At 41.4% G+C, this 21,545-nt stretch overlaps 1 protein-coding gene across 3 annotated transcripts in view; it reads right to left on the reverse strand.

The window, feature by feature from the left end:
* ANXA4 (annexin A4) overlaps positions 1–21,545 on the reverse strand; it is a 70,451-nt gene that overhangs the window by 10,483 nt on the left and 38,423 nt on the right. For all 3 annotated transcript variants that reach the window (XM_079940755.1, XM_079940754.1, XM_079940756.1), the window contains exons 4-11: positions 20,388–20,482; positions 15,568–15,681; positions 14,642–14,732; positions 12,970–13,049; positions 11,807–11,863; positions 5,196–5,289; positions 1,694–1,789; positions 683–741 (exon numbers count right to left, since the gene is read on the reverse strand). In XM_079940755.1, the coding sequence (XP_079796881.1) occupies positions 683–741; positions 1,694–1,789; positions 5,196–5,289; positions 11,807–11,863; positions 12,970–13,049; positions 14,642–14,732; positions 15,568–15,681; positions 20,388–20,482 (686 nt within the window). The remainder of the gene's footprint in view (positions 1–682; positions 742–1,693; positions 1,790–5,195; positions 5,290–11,806; positions 11,864–12,969; positions 13,050–14,641; positions 14,733–15,567; positions 15,682–20,387; positions 20,483–21,545) is intronic.

Below are 21,545 nucleotides of genomic sequence, written 5' to 3' on the forward strand. Positions count from 1 at the left end.
ATGTAAAACTTCCTTTAAGGTCCTGCTCAAATATACCAATTTCTTTATATGTCCTTTTCTGATCCTCACCCCCAAACAAATATTTTTTTAAACACCCTTTCCTCTGTGTTCCTATAATATTTGGATCCTCAACTACCGTCTTACATTCTATTTTGTTCTTACTGGTGTTTTGCACATAGCTGCCTTCCTCTCAGAGCTAGAAGTTCTTTGAGACCAGGGATTGCATTTTGATCTCTCTTGCCCCTCCCATGGCTCTCAGCAAGGGTGCTTGCACGGAGTACAATGCATGGTTAGGAGCTGGGGCTCTGAAGTTGGACCGCCAGTGTTTGCATCCCTGCTCCATTCCTTTCCTCACTGAGGACCCTGGGCAAATTGCCTATCCTCTTTATGCCTCAGTTTTCTCATCTGTAAAATGGAAGATGATAACAGTACCTGCCCCACAGAGCTGTTGTGGGGATAAAATTATACATACAAAGTATTAGGAACAGTGATCACACATTATAAGTACTCAATAAATATTACCTAGCATTATTATTAGCAAGCGCTCAGTGAAGTATTTGAAGAATTGAACTGAATAGCTCGAGCTGATTTTGGCTAATTTGCATGGGGGATATAAGTAAGCATATGAAGGTGGACACAAGGCCCTCAGAGCCATTCAGATGCTAACAGGGAGGCCATTTACCTTCATAGATTTATAAAGCCTTTCAGCAAAATATGCAGATTTGTTCCTCAGGCACTTTACTGTCAAGAGATAAAAAGAGAAATGAAAAGATTACAGATAAAATCTGCAAAACAAGAAGAGACAGTTGTTCCCATTGTTTCTACAAGGTGTGAAGTAGTATCTTTTGATTGCTTTGTCGAAAAATTTAGCCAAACAATGTTTTATGAGCATAGGCTATGCTAAAAGCATTTTCACAGATGGAAAGTACCCTCAATTTATTGTCAAGTTCCTAGACAAATAATTAATAAAGGCCATTAAAGCAAAAGGCAGGATAAAATTTCAAAAAGATTATTGCTATCTGTACCATATGAAACAGTTATTAGTTCTAACCATTCACAGACTTGCAAGATGCAGCTAGTATAGGATTAACCTTTCCACGTGCTAAGATATAAAGGCACAGAGGATATAAAATAGATAAAGCCACATGGTACAATAACAATCAGGTTATGTATAATATTTCTCGCTTAAAATTCTGGGTCACACGGGACTTCCCTGGTGGCACAGTGGTTAAGAATCCACCTGCCAGTGCAGGAGACACGGATTCAAGCCCTGGTCCAGGAAGATCCCACATGCTGTGGAGCAACTAAGCCTGTGTGCCACAACTACTGAGCCTGTGCTCTACAGCCTGCAAGCCACAACTAGTGAGCCCGCATTCCACAATTACTGAAGCCCACACACCTAGAGCCCATGCTCTGCAACGAGAGAAGCCACCGCAATGAGAAGCCCGCACACAGCAACCAAGAGTAGCCCCTGCTCGACTCAAGTAGAGAAAGCCCGTGCACAGCAACGAAGACCCAGTGCAATCCAAAATAAACCAATTAAAAAAAAAATTTCTGGATCACACGTCATGAATGATTTAAACAATTTTTTTATCCCTGAAAAAAATTTCTACAACCCATGACCACAAATTGATAATAAGGAGGAAAGTCTATAAATATTTGTTTCTCCACTCCCCACCCCCTACCAGCTTACCTATGGCCAGCAGAGCTTCTTCGAAGCTACCAGATGTTTCAGATTGAATACTCTGTTCAATATCCTTCTGTGATATCCTTTTATATTCATCGAACACTACAAACAATAACAAAATGAAATTATAAATAATAAAAAAAGAATAGAGGAAACTAAACTGTACAGAGAGAATGAGCATCTTTTAACTAGACTATACTATTATTCTTTGGCATATTTCAAGAGGAAACTAATTAGCAATGTGGGTGAGAACCAGGATGCATATGGCAAGTGGAATGGAACAGAGGAGAGGAGGAAGGAATATTGTGAATCTTGGAGGACATCAGGCAAGTCATTTCCCTTATGTGGGACCCTGTTTTCACTACATAAAGTGGAGATAACCTCTGGAGAGATTTGCTTTTTTTTCTCCTTGTTTCCTTAATAAGCTTGGCAATCACCTGTATGTTCATCTTCCTTTCAGCACATCAAAACTAGAGCAATTGGGCTTCCCTGGTGGCGCAGTGGTTGAGAGTCCGCCTGCCAATGCAGGGGACGCGGGTTCGTGCCCCGGTCCGGGAAGATCCCACATGCCGCGGAGCGGCTGCGCCTGTGAGCCATGACCGCTGAGCCTGCGCGTCCGGAGCCTGTGCTCCGCGACGGGAGAGGCCACAGCGGTGAGAGTCCCGCGTACCGCAAAAAAAAACAAAAACAAAAACAAAAAAACTAGAGCAATTCCTGTTTACAAGAGCCAAGACGTGGAAGCGACCTAAATGTCCATCGACAGGTGAATGGATAAAGAAGATGTGGTGTGTGTACACACACACACACAATGGAATATTACTCAGCCACAAAAAAGAATGAAATAATGCCATTTGCAGCAACATGGATGGACCTAGAGGTTATCATACTAAGTGAAGTAAGTCAGACAGAGAATGACAAATTTTACATGATATCACTTATATGTGGAATCTAAAAAATGATAAAAATGAACTTACACAACAGATACAGACTCAAAGACATAGAAAACAAACTTATAGTTACCAAAGGGGAAAGGTGGGGGAGGGAAAAATTAGGAGTTTGGGATTAGCAGATACAAACTATTATATATAAGATAGATAAACAACAAGGTCCTACTCTATAACACAGGGAACTATATTCAATATCTTGTAATAACCTATAATGGAAAAGAACCTGAAAAAGAATATATATATGTATATACATACACATATAACTGGACCAATTTGCTGTACACCAGAAACAAACACAACATTGTTAATCAGCTATACGTCAATTAAAAAAATAACTAGAGCAATTCAACCTTTTCAAAACTTGGTCACATTTGGTAACAGTTGCTTGCATCTTTTAATAGACTTTAACATAATTAAAATTTCTCCCCTTTTCTACCAAGTATTTTTGAATATTATGAACATATTTTTCTCTCTTGCTGCCTCCTTCTGGAGCCTTCTTAGAGTGGATATCTGCTGTTTATCTTCTTAACACTGCCTTCTTTGGGATGCTACTCCACCCCCATCAGAGTGATTCTCACAGGGCTGTCAATCCAGGAACACCCCTACCCCCCAACATACATGACAAGCTCTAACCAATGAGTGAGCAGTTCATCCAACCAGGGCCAATCAGTCTTACTCTCCTGGGAATTTTTTAACTGAGCAGATATGATGAGGATAGCCAAAAGCACTGAGTCATCTTTAACTTCAGAGAACATAAGAATCACCTGGGAAACCTGTTAAACTCCTTGCGTGTCACTCTCAGAAATCCTAAGTTAGCCAGTCTGAAGTAGGGGGTCCAAGAATCAGCATTTTTAATGGAGACGAGATTTCAGGAAACTCTGCCTTAGAAATAAATCCATGACTCCCCTCTACTGAGATCCTCAGAACTGCCTTGATTTCTAGTCTTTCTGGAGCTGTTCAGCTCTCCCTTCAATTCAATGGACCTCTAGTATTTCCTATTTTCCCTCTTGTCCCCTTCTATATGATTTTCTCTTTTCCTATGTAATTATTCAGTGCCTATTTCTTGGAATTTAAAAATCTAATTGACACATTTTCTAAGACTCAGTGTTCTCCACTGTAAAATGGGGAAAATAATGGCTGCTTCACTGGGATGCTTATAATATGCTTAGCACTGCACCTAGAAGATAATTAACAAAATCTTAGTTATTATGAGTCCTCACTACTATTGTTGGTTGGTAAGAAAATTATGATGTTTTCTTTATTCAAATAATGCTGAAAAGATTTTCTTCCAGTGGCTTACAAGCAAATGTTTCATAACTGCCCAACTATTGACTTATGCCTGGATGCGAAAATTGTTACAAATATATTTGCATTAAATCGGCTTCTGAGGACCTGCAGTTCTTGGAAAATAACACCAGGGAGAGATTTGCCTTACTAGTAATCAGGCAAGGGAAGGCAAAAAAAATAAGGATCTGAGTCAGAAGTTGGTGCATCTGATGACTGCCCATGACATTTATTAACTGGAGTAATCACCTACTGTCACTGTGGAATATCTGAAATAATTGCAACTTCCAAATGTGTTGTAATTTTCCATTTTTTTCACGTTTTCAATTTAGCAAACTCATTCTTCTCAAATTTCCCACAAGTTTTATAAATTGTGAGTGATGATAAGGGCATGATGAGTTTATAAAATTAGGATATAGCATAAAGACCTCAAAAGCTTATATAAAAGATGAAATATTTTATTAAACCTTTATTGCTGTTTACAAGAAGAAAATAAACCTGACAATAAATATTCTACAATCGTATAGTACCTTTTTCCCAAAGAAGTTAAAATCACATTAAAAAGACTAGCATTATCAGAAGCAAATTAGAAACTTTACACATAGGAAATAAAATCTGAAATCATCCACTATTCATCTTATGCAACACACCCCCTAAAAAAATCACTTCTATTAGCTTTTTTTTTTTCTTTGCGATACGCGGGCCTCTCACTGTTGTGGCCTCTCCCGTTGCAGAGCACAGGCTCCGGATGCGCAGGCTCAGCGGCCATGGCTCACGGGCGCAGCCGCTCCGTGGCATGTGGGATCTTCCCAGACCGGGGCACGAACCCGTGTCCCCTGCATCGGCAGGCGGACTCCCAACCACTGCGCCACCAGGGAAGCCCTCTATTAGCTTTTACAACTTGGATGTTAAATAGGAATAAATGTCAACCAACATTTCTATTTTATTGCTTGCTGATGTACTAAAGGTTTTGTCTTATGTAACTAAATTTAAATGGAACTGCTTTAGAAAAAGGACTGACTATGGAGGTCAGTTTCCTACCAACAGGAATTCCAAACTTCTATGAATATATCTGCTAATTATTCATAATTAATCTTTCAGCAATTGGCCCTCATGCACATTGTTGCACCCATAAATTTCCAAGGCAAGACATCTAAGACAGTTCAGTAAAATTAGATCTTTGTACCAAGTAAAGGGAAAAAGGTTATCAATTACAGGTGATATAGTTTTCACTATCTTTCAAATAGTTTCTTTAGACAATGAGGCAAGTGCCTTACCATGCAACAGATGATTTTGATTCCGGGAACAGAGAACACTTAGAAATTTCACCTCATCTGTCCCCCATTTCTTCTCTCCAGCCTCATACAGGTCCTGAAGCCAAACAAAGTACAAGTTTAAAACACAATGGAGCAGGTGCCAGGACATATGTAAATATTTCCAGAACTTCAGAGAGCAGAGTTAGCTTAGTTTTATTTTGTTGATGATGGCGGTGGAAGTGGTGTTGGCAGTGAGTGGAAATGACTCGGGATTTTTCCTTAGGTATAAAACTAATGGGACTCTATAATATCTCCCTGAGAGTCAGGGCAAACACCAGCAGCTCCCTACATGCAGACTACATGTTTCTGTCTTAAGACCCGAAAGGAATGCCCTAGACTTGGGCTGTCCTATACAGTAGCCACTAGCTACATGTGGCTATTTGAATTTTAATTAATTAAATAAAATTAAAAATTCAACTCCCCAGTCATACTGGCCACATTTCAAGTGCTCAGTGGCTACTTGTGGCTAGTGGCTACCCATACTAGACAGTGCAGATGTAGAACATTTTCAACATCACAGAAAAGTCTATTGGACAACACCACTCTGGAATGATCTGTGATTTGCTTGAGACTACAGAAGGTCTCACAGTAGAACCAGGACCCCATTAGTAATTGCTTATATTCCAACCTGGTAGAAATATAAGAAATTGATTCTGGTTACTTTAACTATATTATTACTTTTTTTTTTTTTTTTTTGGTTGTGCTGTGAAGCTTGTGGGGTCTTAGTTCCGCGACAAGGGATTAAACCCACTCCCTAAGCAGTGAAAGCGTGGAGTCCTAACCACTGGACCGCCAGGGAGTTCCCTTTAACTATACGGTATTATCGATAAATCAAAACTACTGTTCATAACACCTCACACCCGTTACAATGGCTGCTATTTAAAACAAACAAACAGAAAATAACAAGTGTTAATGAGTATGTGGAGAAATTGGAACCCTTGTGCTATGTTGGTGAGAATGTAAAATGATGCAGCTACTATAGAAGACAGCATGGCTTTTCCTCAAAAAAAGTAAAATGAAATTACCATATGATCTGGCAATACTACTTCTTGGTATATCTCCAAAAGACTTGAAGTTAGGATTTTAAAGAGTTATTTGTATACCCATATTCAAAGCAGCATTATTCACAATAGCCAAAAGGTGGAAGCAACCCAAATGTCCATTGACACATGAATGGATTAATAAAACATGGTATATACACACACAATAGAATACAAGGCAGTCTCAAAAAGGAAGGAAATTCTGACACATGCTACAGCAGAGATGAGGCTTGAGGACATTATGCTAAGTGAAATAAATCAGTCACAAGAAGACAAATACTGCATAATTCTACTTATATGAGGTACCTAGATGCATCAAAATCATGGAGCCCAAAAGTAGAATGATGGTTGCCAGTGACTGGGGCGAGGGGGAAATGAGTTGTTTAACAGGCATAGCGTTTCAGTTGTGCAAGTTCAGAAAAAGTTCTGAAGACTGGCTGCACAGCAATGTGCATATATTTAACACTACTGAACTGTATGCTTAAAAATGGTTAAGATGGTAAATTTTATATGTATTTTATTAAAAAAAAATTTTTAAACCCTACTGTTCATTTATAATCAGCAGCTGGCTTGTTCATTTTCTCAAAATTCCCTACCTTGATACATTGTGTCATTCCTTGGGCTTACCTCCATTTACTCAGCTGTTTCTTCACTTCCTTCTCTAATTCCCACACTATTAAAGAGTCAGTTCATAGGACCGTGGAATTTTAAAGCTGGGAGGGCACAAAAGGTTCATCTAATTCAGTGTTTTTCAAACTTGAATCTCAGCAGGCTTGTGACTGCTTCAATCACTAACGCATGGTGGCAGTGACACTGATTTCTGAGGCTAGGTCATAAAGGTCAGGCAGCTTTGGTTCTCGTGGAGTGCTGCCTTTCCAGATGGTCCCTCTTGAAATGCAGCCGCCATGATCTGGGAAGCCCACGCCACCTGGAGAGGCCACATGTAAGAGATCCTTTCGAAGCCCCAGATGAGCCCAGCCTTTGAGTTACTGCAGCCCAGACACCAGACACATGAGTGATGGAGCCTTCAACCCCAGCCATTTGAGTCACCTCCAGCTACTCAAGTCTTCCCAGCTAAGACCTCTGACATTGCAGAGAGGAGACAAGCCATCTCACCTGTGCCTTGTGTGGATTATTGGCCCACAGAATCCACGGTCGTACTAAAATGGTAGCTGTTTTATGTCACTGAGTTTGAGGTGGTTTGTTATACAGCAATAGCAACTAGAACATGTGGGCAAGGAATGAACTTTCAATCTGTCACAGAACGATACTTTTGTAAAATACCGTAAGAATGAAGTTGAGTAAAGTTTTAGTAATGGGTAGAAGATGGTATCTTTCTGTGTTAATTAAAAAAAAATAACTAGTGAGGTTGGTCATCTTTTGGTGTATTTGCCATTTCTATTTTTCCTTTTTTTGAGTTGCCTGTTAATACACATGGACCATTTTTTTTTGAGAAATGGGGCATTCTTATTCATAGTATCAAAACTGTAGTTTACTTATGTACTTTATATATTAAGCTTATTATACATAAGGTGAAATTTCTTCCCATTCTATCATTTGATCTTGTAATTTTGTTTGTGGTATTGTTTGCTAAGACAGTGCATTTTTTTTTTTTTTTTTTTTTTTAGCCAAACTATCAACCCTTTTCCTTTATGGTTTCTGCCTTAAAAGAAAATGCATACAAAATCCTTTCCCAGCTCCAGATTTAAAAAAGAATATTTAACTATATTTTTATAGTACCTTTATGGCTTGCTTTATTTATGTTAAAAATTTCAATCTATTTGGAGTTTATTACGATGTCAGGTGAAAGTTGGGATCTAACTTTATTGTTTCCCAAATGGTTAGCCAATTGTCCCAACTCCACTGAGTAATCTGTGTTTTCTTCACTGACTTGAAATGCATCTATTCTGTATGTATTCCTGAATATTCTCACATAGGCTTGGTTCTGCTCTTAGACTTTCTAATCATTCCATTGATTTCTCCCTATTCTTACACCAGGACCAGATGCTTTAATTTATTTGTACATTTATTATATATTGAAATATATTTTAGGGCAAATTTGTCCACACCCTTCTTGTTGAGATTCTAATCTCCACAGTGTCTCCTCTATATTCTTCCTCTTCTCTGATTGCTTTGTCCTTTTCTTCTGAACCCTGGAGATTTTTTAGTACTGCCTTCCACAATGATTGTTTTCTGCAATGTCATTTCTGATCATTTCTGCTTCTAATAAACATTTAGATTCTGTCTTTCCTTGTTCCTAAGAACACCTCTCCTCCACTCATGTAGCTCTCTCTTTACCTCTGCTTGCCCTTCATCCAGCTCCATTTTCATCTCCATTATTTTCTCATTGCATCTTTTTTATTTTTGGCTCTTGTTTAATTAAAATCTGTCGTTCTCTCATTTGTGTCAAGATCCAAAGCGATCTGAAATCTGTCTCTTCCATACAGTGAGCCCATGTTTGCCTCCCTTTGTGGCCCAGTTTGTTCACAGACCACAAAGTGTTTGAGTTGGGATTTGGTGATGTTCATGCTCTTTGATCTTGAAATGATGAACAGTATATCCAGACCTGGTTTTTCCCCCAGAACGAGGTGAAGTGGATTCTCCTTTGAGCTCCTCACTTTTCATTTGGATGAATTTCAAACAGGAGGACATGCTGCTAGTCCAGTGGAGGCACCTGAGACACAGCCCAAGTCTTCCCTGAGGAGTTTCCCCATTTGCAGGAAGCCGCTGTGTCCATTTCTAGTGGGGGCAGGGCGTGTGTGTGTGTGTGTGTGTGTGTGTGTGTGTGTGTGTGTGTGTGTGTGTGTGTGTGTGTGTGTGTGTGTGTGTGTGTGTTAGCATCTTTTCTGGGGCAGGAATGACTCTCCTGCATCCCTGGCCCAGCTTTGCTGCCCATCTGGCATTTTAATGGCCCTCCTCCACAGTTTCCAGTGTTGATGCAGATTTTTCTCTATTTTTGTATTTCCTGGTTTGTTTGTTTTTCAGAAGGGAATCAAACATGTGCCATCTTCTAACAAAAGCTCCAAGGGGCATTTTAATGTGGCATTAATATCCTACAAATTTCTTTTTAAAGTAGGAATTCTGAATACTGCCTGCTATTTCCTTCAATGCAGTTTTCATACCAAGAATAGATAAAATTGGACTTTTAGATAATAGCCTCTCTATACTTTAAAATTTCTGCCTTTGATAATAAATTACTAGCTAATTCTACTTGTTCTGATAATTCTTTTCATCTCAAACTCATTTACTTTCCTACATCAAAATTCAGCTATAATACCCAAAGTTTGCATATATCCGTTACTGCTGACGTATGTTAAAGAGCGAAGGTTGACCAGGTTTTCCTACTGTCTCATCTTGGAAGAAGAGCTGAAGCCTTGACTGGAGTTGTTCTTAAATTCCTTGCCTCTCTGTAAGACTTGGAGGATCCAGAAAAACCCTATTCTGAGTTCTACTGCTTCTACTCCGTCCAACTTCTCCCAGCCCAAATTTGTTTGGAAGCACCTTTTCATCTGGTCACTTCCAAGGAGAACTGTGCTCCTTGAAGAACTCTCAAGTATTTGTTGAATTGCATGGTTTTCGTTGTGTGTATTTTTTTTTAATTTAGGTATAACTGACATATAACGTTATTTTAGTTTCAAGTGTAAAACATAATGATTTGATATTTGTATGTATTGAGAAATGATCATCACAATGAGTCTAGTTATCATCTGGCACCATACACAGTTACGAAATTTTTTTTCTTATGATGAGGACTTTTAAGATCTTTTTCTCTTTGGAACTTTCAAGTATGCAATACAGTGTTATTAACTGCAGTCGCTGTGGTGTACATTATATCCTTATGACTTACTTATTTTATAACTAAGTCTACCTTTTGATCCCCTTCACCCATTTTGCCCACCTCCACCCCTGCCTCTGGCAACCACCAATCTGTTCTCTGTATCTATGAGGTTGGTTTTTTTGGTTGTTGTTTGTCTGTTTAGATTCCACACATAGGTGAGATCATACAGTATTTGTCTTTCTCTTTCTGACTTATTTCACTTAGCATAATGCCCTCCATTCACATTGTTGCAAATAGTAAGATTTCATCCTTTTTTTATGGCTGACTAGCATTATTCCATTGTACATATACACCACAATTTCTTTATCCATTCATCTATTGATGGGCACTTGGGTTGCTTCCATATCTTGGCTATTGTAAATAATACTGCAATGAACAAGGGAGTGCATATATCTTTTTGAGTGTTTTCATTTTTGAGGGGTAAATACCAGAAGTGAAATTGCTGGATCACAAGGTAGTCCTATTTTTATATATTTTTTGAGGAAACTCCATACTGTTTTCCATAGTGGCTGCACCAATTTACATTCCCACCAACAGTGCATGTGGGTTCCCTTTTCTTCACATCCTCGCCAACACTCGTTACATGTTGTCTTTTTGATGACAACCATTCTGACAGGAGTGAGGTGATATCTCACTGTGGTTTTGATTTGCATTTCCCTGATGTCTAGTGACGTTGAGCATCTTTTCATGTGTCTGTTGGCCATCTGTATGCCTTTGGAAAAATGTCTATTCAGATCTTCTGCCCATTTTAAAATTGCATTGTTTGGGTTTTTCCTATTGAGTTGTATGAATTCTTTACATATTTTAGATATTAACCCTTTATTAGATATATGATTTGCAAGTACTTTCTCTCATTTAGTATGTTGCTTTTTCATTTTGTTGATGGTTTCTTTTGCTGTGCAGAAGCTTTTTAGTTTGATGTAGTCCTACTTGTTTATTTTTGCTTCTGTTGCTTTTGCTTTGGTGTCAGATTAAAATAATTATTGCTAAGACCCATATCAAGTAGCTTATCACCTATGTTTTCTTCTAGAAGCTTTATGGTTTCAGGTCTTACTTTCAAGTCTTTAATTCATTTTGAGCGAAGTTTTGTGTATGGTGTAAGGTAGTGGTCCACTTTCATTCTTTTGTTTATGGCTTTTCAGTTTTCCCAACAAAATTTATCAAAGAGACTATTTTGCCCATTGTATATTCTTGGCGCCTTTGTCATAAATTAATGCATGGGTTTATTTCTCAGCTTTGTATTCTGTTCCATTGATCTGTATGTCTGTTTTAATGCCAATACCGTACTGCTTTGATTACCATAGCTTTATAATATGAATTGCATGGTTTTAAAAAAATCAAACAGATCTGGATTCAAAGAGCACAATTCCACCAGCTATGTGATGTTATACAAGTTACTTAAATCTGTGCATCTGTCTCCTAATCTATAAAACAGAAGTAATAACATCTACTTCACAGATCTGTTGTAAGGAAGAAATGTAAAGTAGTTAACACAATGCCTAGCACCTAGTAAACCCACAAAAAGGTGAGAGTGGGTATATATATATATATACATATATATATATATATATATATATATATATATATGTGTGTGTGTGTGTGTGTGTGTCCACCAACTAGGACACAGCTAGTGTCCACCAACTAGGGTCTGTCTTATTGGCAAAAGAGAAGAAAGAAGCTGCAGTTCTACTGACCTGGGCATCCTGTCTCACGAGAGCATCATCCAGATAATTTCCTTCATCCCTGCCACCCTGAGGATGAGAAAAACAAACCCTGAGCATGAGAAAAACAAACCAAAGAGACTGAGAGAGGATCCATGAAGATTTGGGAGGTCTGATAAGACAGAGTGTGTGGGAACCCAAGGACATGGTAATTAGACAGAAGGGGTCCTGAGTCCAGCTTAGGGAGAGAGGACAGATGTCTTTGAACGTGCTTGCGATATTCCCACAGTTCTGAGCTGACCGATCAGAAGGCAAGCTCGGTGTGGCTCCCTGATGTTGTGTGGGCGTCTCTGCCAGCTGAAGGGGCAGGAGGACACATATGGCCTGGTGACTGCTCCCTCTGGGACAGTCCTCTACTCCTTCCTCCCCTGCCCCCACTCCTGTGTCTTCCCTGCTGACTTATGCCTTCCTAACTGGCAAATGTACACTGATCAATTCTGCCAAACAGGAGCTGGAAAGACAGGAGAATCAAGAGACTCTGGGGCCAACGGTGGGGGCTTGAGGAGCACCTGAAAGTGCCCCATCCCTCACCAACACCAGCTCACCAGGAAGGCCTTGCAAATCCATCTCTCTTTTCTGGCACCCCTGCTCCCACACTAGCCCAGACCTGCTTTTTTCACGGTATCTGGAATACCGAGGTAACCTTCCTGCCTGGGCTCCCCGCCTCTGGTTCAATTCATCTAACATATCGCTATAACATTACTCTTCCTGGGACTTCCGGGGCAGTCCAGTGCTTAAGACTTCGCCTTCCAATGCAGGTGCGATTCCTGGTCGGAGCTAAGATCCCACACGTGCAAAAAAAACCCGAAACATAAAACAGAAGCAATATTGTAACAAATTCAATAAAGACTTTAAAAATGGTCCACATCAAAAAACAAAAAACAACTTTAAAACAAACAAAAAAAGAGCACCTGGCATGTATCCGGTGCTTGTATGTATAAATGAGAACAAATGGGCCTACATGACTAGCCAGAGTCTTTAAAGGAGAGAGGATAAAATAACAGAGACCCAAGAAAAACACAGGGGAATATGCCCATTTGGGAGGGTGAAAAGATGAGAAAGGCTGGAAAAGTGGGTAGAGAGTAAGTGTCTCAATAACACCTAACCCTCCCCCGCAAAAGGAGGGAGCGACTCACAGCAGACAGAGACACCAGCACGCGCTGGAACATAAGCGACGTGTCAGAGCGAATGTCATCTTCAAGGCTCCGCCCATATTCTAGCAAGAGAGTAAAATCAGTGACATCAGAGTAAAGAACCCTGCCCGGCACCACATCACACCCCAGAGCCTCCCACCCTCTTCAGGACCTGTCTACTGAAGCAGCTCCTCGTGAGGTTTTTCAGCCCACACACAGTTTTCCAAAAACTAAACTCTGGTAAAATGGTCAAGATAAGTTTAGCTTGTCATTAGAGGGGAAATGAGATGCTCTTTTTCCTTGAATTGAGCAGTTGAGAAGGCCGGGCTGTGATCCCCACTCTGTGGTTCCTACCGTCCAGGGGTTTGTCCTGAACATGGTTGGCAGTGACGCAGAGAAGCAGCTAAGCAGCCCGTGGAAAGGCAAACAGAGTGGGGTTTCTGAACCTGTGTTTGGGGACAAGCCAGGGACTGTCCATAGGGAGAAGTCCTGTATGCGGCAGACGTGGGGAGCCAGCGCTAGAACCAGACTCCCGAGGTTTAGAATCTCCAGATCTGAACACTTACCAAAAAACTCTTATTGTTTTGTTTTCTTTCTACCAAAGTGTATGTGTTTATTACAGAAAACTTAGGAAAAAACAACTAAGTAAAATGAAGGGAGGAAAAGAAAACCTCATCATGAATCTAATCACCCAGAAATAATAATCATTGATAACATTGTGGTGAATATCCTTCCTCATTTCCCCCCATACACACATATTCTTTTTCTTTCTTTGAAAAACGGGATCATAGCATCCCATTTTATGATTTGTCCTTTTCACTTATCCATACACCATACCACTTATTGTAAGTTAATAATATCCTTCAATATACGTTTTGATGACTACATTGTGTGTGTGTACCATATTTTGTTTAGCCAACCTGTTGGACATTTTAAGCTAATATAAGCAACACTGTGTGATCTAAACCTTTGTGCATTTTTATTATATTCTTAGGGTAGAAAGGTAGGCATCTTTTAAAGGCATGTATTGATGTATTGTTCTCTGGAGAATTTTTTTTTTTTTTTTGTGGTACGCGGGCCTCTCACTGTTGTGGCCTCTCCCGTTGCGGAGCACAGGCTCCGGATGCGCAGGCTCAGCGGCCATGGCTCACGGGCCCAGCCGCTCCGCGGCATGTGGGATCCTCCCGGACCGGGGCACGAACCCGTGTCCCCTGCATCGGCAGGCGGACTCTCAACCACTGCGCCACCAGGGAAGCCCTCTGGAGATTCTTAAGAGGGGAGCAAGTGGTTATCCCTCTGAGGTGGCTGCAGGACCTATAGTCCAGTCTGAAGGTAAGAAGTTGGGCAAGACTGCTCCTCCAGGCCATTCCCTGGAATGCTAAGATTCAATGGCACCACCACTTTTGAACAAGCACCTTTGATTCTCTGCTTGATAATAAGGAACCCCTTTCCAGCTTTCAGGGTAATAAAACCCTGGGTAGCCTAAGTAGAGTGGCAGGTGCATCTGAGAAGTCTTGAAAAGCCAACAGTCATTTGTGTAGACAGGGATCTGCCTGAAGGCAGAGCTTGGAACTGAGGATCCCTCATGGTCAGTGTTTCAGTGGGTAACCACCTGCTGTTACTCTAGGTCTCAGAGAACAGGGCCTCAGCCAGGGCCACTGAGGATGCTACATACGCAGCTGGTAGGTCTGGTTTATGCGCCGGATCTCCTCGGGCATCCGGGAGGCCAGGATCTCAATCAGGCAGCCCTCATCCGTGCCTGCGCCCTAAATGCAAAACCCAGAGGAGAGGGCTATGAGTCAGTTTACCAAGTTGAGTCCCACACACAGGAGGAATACAACCAGGAATCTGCAGAGAATAAAAACAACTCACCAAGTTCTAGCAACAGGATTTGCTCCTTTTTAACTATCCGACCCAAATTCCAACATGTTTACTACAATCATTATTAGTCATAACATACATTTATAGGCTGTTTCTATGTGCTGGTTAGGGACAGTTTCTGCCCTCTGGGGGCTGTCTTTCCTTGCCCTCTCCTGTACTTTTCCTTTGCAGGGCAGAATCTTCTGGCAAAGGCTGTTATCTCTTTGTTTTTCCAGAGACTAGCCCAGAACCTTCCACGAGGCTGAGTATTTACTGACATGGTGGAGGAGGGTAGTTGTATTTGAATTTCATACTTGGTCATTAACAATCGGCAGACCCTGGGGTAGGGCACGGTGGATCCAGCATCCAGCTGAGAACACTTTACCAGTTCTGAGCAGACCGAGAGGCCCCCAAGATGTCAGTCAGAAGTTTCATATCTCAAAAGTAGCTAATACAGCAAGAAAGCTTCTGGAGCTGCACCAAAAGCACAAGTTTAATCAGTCCCCAGTGAGCCACAGGAAAGAACAAATGATTCCTTAACCTCTGGAGAGACAACTTTTAAATTACTGTGGCTAGAATGCAATGTCATGTTTTCAAGTTGTCATAAATGCAGGAAAATCTTTCTCCTATATCTCCTCCTCCCCACTCTCAGGAGGCCTCTATCACTGATTCTTGAGAAAGCCCGCCAGCAGCCAGCATTTACACAAACAGCACCGAGAGCAGGAGGGGAGGACCACGAACCTTCAAGGCCTTTCGCAGCTCCTGCACGTCGTACAGCACCGTGGGCGTCATCATCCCCAAGATCACCTGCTCGAAGTTGCCACTCAGTTCTGACTTCAAGTCGTCCATCAGGTCCTGGGACACAAGAAAGCACGCTGCTTAACTGCTACAGTAACGGAAACCAGCCACCCTCAGAGGGGTCCAGGGACGGCTGGGGGCTCCAAGACCCTTTCAGGGGCTGGTGTGCACAAAACCAACTTCGTAATAACACTAAGACGTGGGATCTGACTTTACACGCTCATCCTCTCACAGTTGTCCAGGGAAGCTTTCCAAAGGCTACTCGGTATGTCTACAGATCTACAGTTATGCGAAAAGGCTATTAAAATACTCCTCCCGGGCTTCCCTAGTGGCGCAGTGGTTGAGAGTTCGCCTGCCGATGCAGGGGATACGGGTTCGTGCCCCGGTCCGGGAGGATTCCACATGCCGCGGAGCAACTGGGCCCGTGAGCCATGGCCGCTGGGCCTGCGCGTCCGGAGCCTGTGCTCCGCGACGGGAGAGGCCACAACAGTGAGAGGCCCGCGTATTGCAAAAAAAAAAAATAATAATAATAATAAAATATTCCTCCCTTTCCCAACTACCTATCTGTACAAGACCAGATTTCCTTCCTACTTCAACCAAAACCACATATCGCAACAAGCTGAAAGCAGAAGCAGATATGAGAATCCAGGGTATTCCATTAAGCAGACATTAAAGAGATTTGCAAAATATTAAAAGAATGCCAATCCTCTCACTAATTTTTTCTCTTTTGGAATATAAAGCTATTTTTTCCTAAAATCGTTATTTATGTTAACATGTAATATGTTTTTATAGATTTTTAAATAAGTTAACAAATACCTATTTTTAAATGTCCTTAATTTAAATTAAGTTTTAATTTTTAAAATGGTTAACATCAATAGATGTAACCCACAAAAACAGAAAGGTCCTCAATAATTTAAGAGTGTAAAGGGGTTCCAACATCAGTGTATTCGCTCACTTAACAATATACCCTGAATGTATTTCCAAGTCAATATTTACCTACAACATTTTTAACAGCTGCAGAAATTTCCATATGTAGAGGCAATATAATTTCTTTAATAAGACCCCCGTTCTATTTTTCTACTATTCTTCTAAACAAGCATTTAGCTGCATCCTTGTGATCATTCATGATTATTTCTTAACGCTCAATGATTAAAAAGAAATGCAATTATTTGGACAAAGGACCAATTTCTTTTTTTTGTGTGTGTAAACAGCTCCATGAGTTTTTACTAGACATTTTTTTAACCCACAAAAATGGAATTATATCAACCGCATTTTTCTTTTTTTATACAGCAGGTTACTAGTCATCAATTTTATACACATCAGTGTATACATGTCAATCCCAATCGCCCAATTCAGCACACCACCATCCCCAACCCCCCACAGTTTTCCCCCATTGGTGTCCATACGTTTCTTCTCTACATCTGTGTCTCAAATTCTACTCTGCAAACCGGTTCATCTGTACCATTTTTCTATGTTCCACATACATGCGTTAATATACGATATTTGTTTTTTCTTTCTGACTTACTTCACTCTGTACGACAGTCTCTAGATCCATCCACGTCTCTACAAATGACCCAGTTTCGTTCCTTTTAATGGCTGATTAACATTCCATTGAATATATGTACCCCACATCTTCTTTAACCATTCATCTGTCGATGGGCATTTAGGTTGCTTCCATGACCTGGCTATTGTAAATAGTGCTGCAATGAACATTGGAGTGCATGTGTCTTTCTGAATCATGGTTTTCTCTGGGTATGTGCCCAGTAGTGGGATTGCTGGGTCATATGGTAATTCTATTTTTAGTCTTTTAAGGAACCTCCATACTGTTCTCCATAGTGGCTATATGAATTTACATTCCAACCAACAGTGCAAGAGGGTTCCCTTTTCTCCACACCCTCTCCAGCATTTGTTGTTTGTAGATTTTCTGATGATGCCCATTCTAACTGGTGTGAGGTGATACCTCATTGTAGTTCTGATTTGCATTCCTCTAATAATTAGTGATGTTGAGCAGCTTTTCATGTGCTTCTTGGCTATCTGTACGTCTTCTTTGGAGAAAAGTCTATTTAGGTCTTCTGCCCATTTTTGGATTAGGTTGTTTGTTTTTCTAATATTGAGCTGCATGAGCTGTTTCTATATTTTAGAGATTAATCCTTTGTCAGTTGATTCGTTTGCAAATATTTTCTCCCATTCTGAGGGTAGTCTTTTCGTCTTGTTTATGGTTTCCTTTGTTGTGCAAAAGCTCTGAAGTTTCATTAGGTCCCATTTGTTTATTTTTGTTTTTATTTCCATTACTCTAGGAGGTGGATGAAAAAAGATCTCTGTTAAACATTTCTGGCATCTTCTTGATCTTTGCCTCCATTCTTTTTCCGAGGTCCTGGGATCATCTTCACTATCAATATTCTGAATTCTTTTTCTGGAAGGTTGCCTATCTCCACTTCATTTAGTTGTTTTTCTGGGGTTTTATCTTGTTCCTTCATCTGGTACATAGCCCTCTGCCTTTTCATCTTGTCTATCTTTCTGTGAATGTGGTTTTTGTTCCACAGGCTGCACGATTGTATTTCTTCTTGCTTCTGCTGTCTGCCCTCTGGTGGATGAGGCTATCTAAGAGGCTTGTGCAAGTTTCCTGATGGGAGGGACTGGTGGTGGGTAGAGCTGACTGTTGCTCTGGTGGGCAGAGCTCAGTAAAACTTTAATCCCCTTGACTGTTGATGGGTGGGCCTGGGTTCCCTCCCTGTTGGTTGTTTGGCCTGAGGCAACCGAACACTGGAGCCTACCTGGGCTCTTTGGGGGTAATGGCGGACTCTGGGAGGGCTCATGCCAAGGAGTACTTCCAAGAACTTCTGCTGCCAGTGTCCTTGTCCCCACGGTGAGCCACAGCCACCCCCGGCCTCTGCAGGAGACCCTCCAACACTAGCAGGTATGTCTGGTTCAGTCTCCCCTTGGGTCACTGCTCCTTCCCCTGGGTCCTGATGTGCACACTACTTTGTGTGTGCCCTCCAAGAGTTGAGACTCTGTTTCCCCCAGTCCTGCTGAAGTCCTGCAATCAATTCCCACTAGGCTTCAAAGTCTGATTCTCTAGGAATTCCTCCTCCCGTTGCCGGACCCCCAGGTTGGGAAGCGTGACGTGGGGCTCAGAACCTTCACTCCAGTGGGTGGACTTCTGTGGTATAAGTGTTCTCCAGTCGGTGAGTCACCCCCAGCAGTTATGGGATTTGATTTTACTGTGATTGCGCCCCTCCTACCGTTTCATTGTGGCTTCTCCTTTGTCTTTGGATGTGGGGTATTTCTTTTGGTGAGTTCCAGTGTCTTCCTGTCGATGACTGTCCAGCAGCTAATTGTGATTCTGGTGTTCTCGCAAGAGGGAGTCCAAAGGACCAATTCCTAAAGACATTTAGTCACATTTCCTCCTAGAACAGGTCAGAGAATTTAAGAACCTGCTTAAGATCAACCGATAGGGAGTTGATTTGGTTTCAAGTTCCGATCTCAGATTCTCACAAACCTGAGTCTGCAACACTATATTTCAGTCTATTGTGCATATTTTTATGTTACATCCACACGTATCAAATAGATGAATGAACAAATAAATTAGCGTTCAGTCACTCCATTAAGGTTGGTCATCTAAACAAACTGCTGTCAGATCAGCTTAGTTCTGAAGCTGAATAATCAACCCCAAATGTGTGGCAACACTTTGTCTCTAGCTCACACATCTCATGCATGTTCATTAAATTTCCTTGGGGATGGAGAAGAGCTTAAAATGCCCAGAAGGTACTCTGAGCAATCTGAGGGAGGAATCCCATTGGTGCCCAGCCAAGGTTTGCATATAGATGCTCCCGGGAAGAGCTGAGCCAGCCGTGCCCCACCCAGCAGCTTAATGCCTGCCTTTGAGAGGCAGCCCGTCTGACTAGCTTTTATAAAATTATCCAAGAATAGAAATACTTATCATGGAGTTAACAGCGCTCTGAGACCTGGAAGCACTCATTGATAACATTACCTCAATAAAAAGATTCTCTAATCACACAGATGGGCTTCCAGTGATGTGGAAAGATTGGGTCAATGACCCTGGTAAGTAAGCTGTTGAAAACGAGACTGAGACAGGGTTGCTCAGGGGTGTGGAATTCAGAGAGGAAGGGGAAAACGTGGTGAGTGAACCGCCTTTGAATGCATAAGCCACTAAAATACACACACACACACACACACACACACACACACACACACACACACAGCCCCATTCTAGAACTGGAGGGGGTGGCTCTCAATTAAGGATCATTCAAAGGAATGAATATATACTACAAAGGGGTTTATGTAGAAGAGTTGGATAGACCCTAAATCCTCGGAGAGCCTGTTTAGAACAAACTGGATTTAAACATTTTAGTCAGTTTGGAGGATCTTCATTAGCACGTGGCCTAAAGGAAAGGCCAAGGGAAGCAACACTGAAATCTGTGCCCTGCCCAGTGCTCCAAAGGGTAGGGGGCTGAGTCCATTCCACAACCAAGTCCCTGAAAGGACTTGTGGGGGAAGAGACTAAACTTAGCCTTGAATTTTGTGAATCAAGAGCTCCCTGAAATCACTTCTGGCTATGGACAGTGGAGGAACTCTTGATCGTGTTGAAAGTGTTTTTTGTTTTTTCCAAGAACATCTTTACACAAGGCAAAGGATCCATCTTTTAAAAACCAAGGGCCACTACTTCAGGATTCAAGAAGGAAGGGGCCCCTGCTCCCTTACTGCTGACAGGTCTCTTGTCAAGCCAGAGAGCTGCTACCTACCCTGCCGATGGTGGTCTTGTAGGCCGTCCTGATTTCCTGCCGCTGGGCCGTGTTGCGATAGGCCAGGACGTTGATGATGGCGTCTTCATCCGTGCCTGGTGAGGAGCGGAGACAGGGAGTGAGTGTGATTTGAGAGAGGAATGAGACAATGGGTTCCTCTGCGGACACTGGTGTAACCCAAACACACGCAGAGAGCTTTCTAAGAAAAGAAGTTCTTGTTCAGAGGGTTTGTCTATTTTGGTGGGAAAACAGACACTAGATTAGAGTCTCGGTCTCTCCTTTCATTAGCTATTTTTTTTTTTAACATCTTTACTGGAGTATAGTTGCTTTACAATGGTGTGTTAGTTTCTGCTGTATAACAAAGTGAATCAGCTATACATATACATACATCCCCATATCCCCTCCCTCTTGAGCCTCCCTCCCACCCTCCCTATCCCAACCCTCTAGGTGGTCGCAAAGCACCGAGCTGATCTCCCTGTGCTGTGCAGCTGCTTCCCACTAGCTATCTATTTTACATTTGGTAGTGTATATATGTCCATGACACTCTCTCACTTCATCCCAGCTTACCCTTCCCCCTCCCCATGTCCTCAAGTCTATTCTCTATATCTGCGTCTTCATTTCTGTCCTGCCCCTAGGTTCTTCAGAACCTTTTTTTTTTTTTTAGATTCCTTATTTATGTGTTAGCATACGGTATTTGTTTTTCTCTTTCTGACTTACTTCACTCTGTATGACAGACTCTAGGTCCATCCACCTCACTACAAATAACCCAATTTCGTTTCTTTTTATGGCTGAGTAATATTCCATTGTATATATGTGCCACTAAATGAAAGAGTTAACTTCTCTGAGCATTAGTTTCCTTATCTATGAATGTGAGTGATCATTGTACTTTCCCTCTTTAGATCGCCCATATTTATCTTCCACGTTCTTGCCTTTCTCTCCTCACTTTTATCTCTTTATCATCTCCTCTGAGTTTCAAAACAGTTCAAACCTGTCTTTTAATTCATGATTTGGCACTTCACAGGGTTTAAATTGGCTGCTCATTGTATCCACTGCGTTTTAAGATCTGTATTTGTGTTTTTCTTTTCTAAGCTCTCTTTCCTGATCTCTGATCAGGAAACTTTTTATAACTGCCCATGAATTCCCATGATGCAATATCCT

Source organism: Stenella coeruleoalba (assembly GCF_951394435.1).
Source record: "Stenella coeruleoalba genome assembly, chromosome: 13".
Lineage (NCBI taxonomy): Eukaryota > Metazoa > Chordata > Mammalia > Artiodactyla > Delphinidae > Stenella > Stenella coeruleoalba.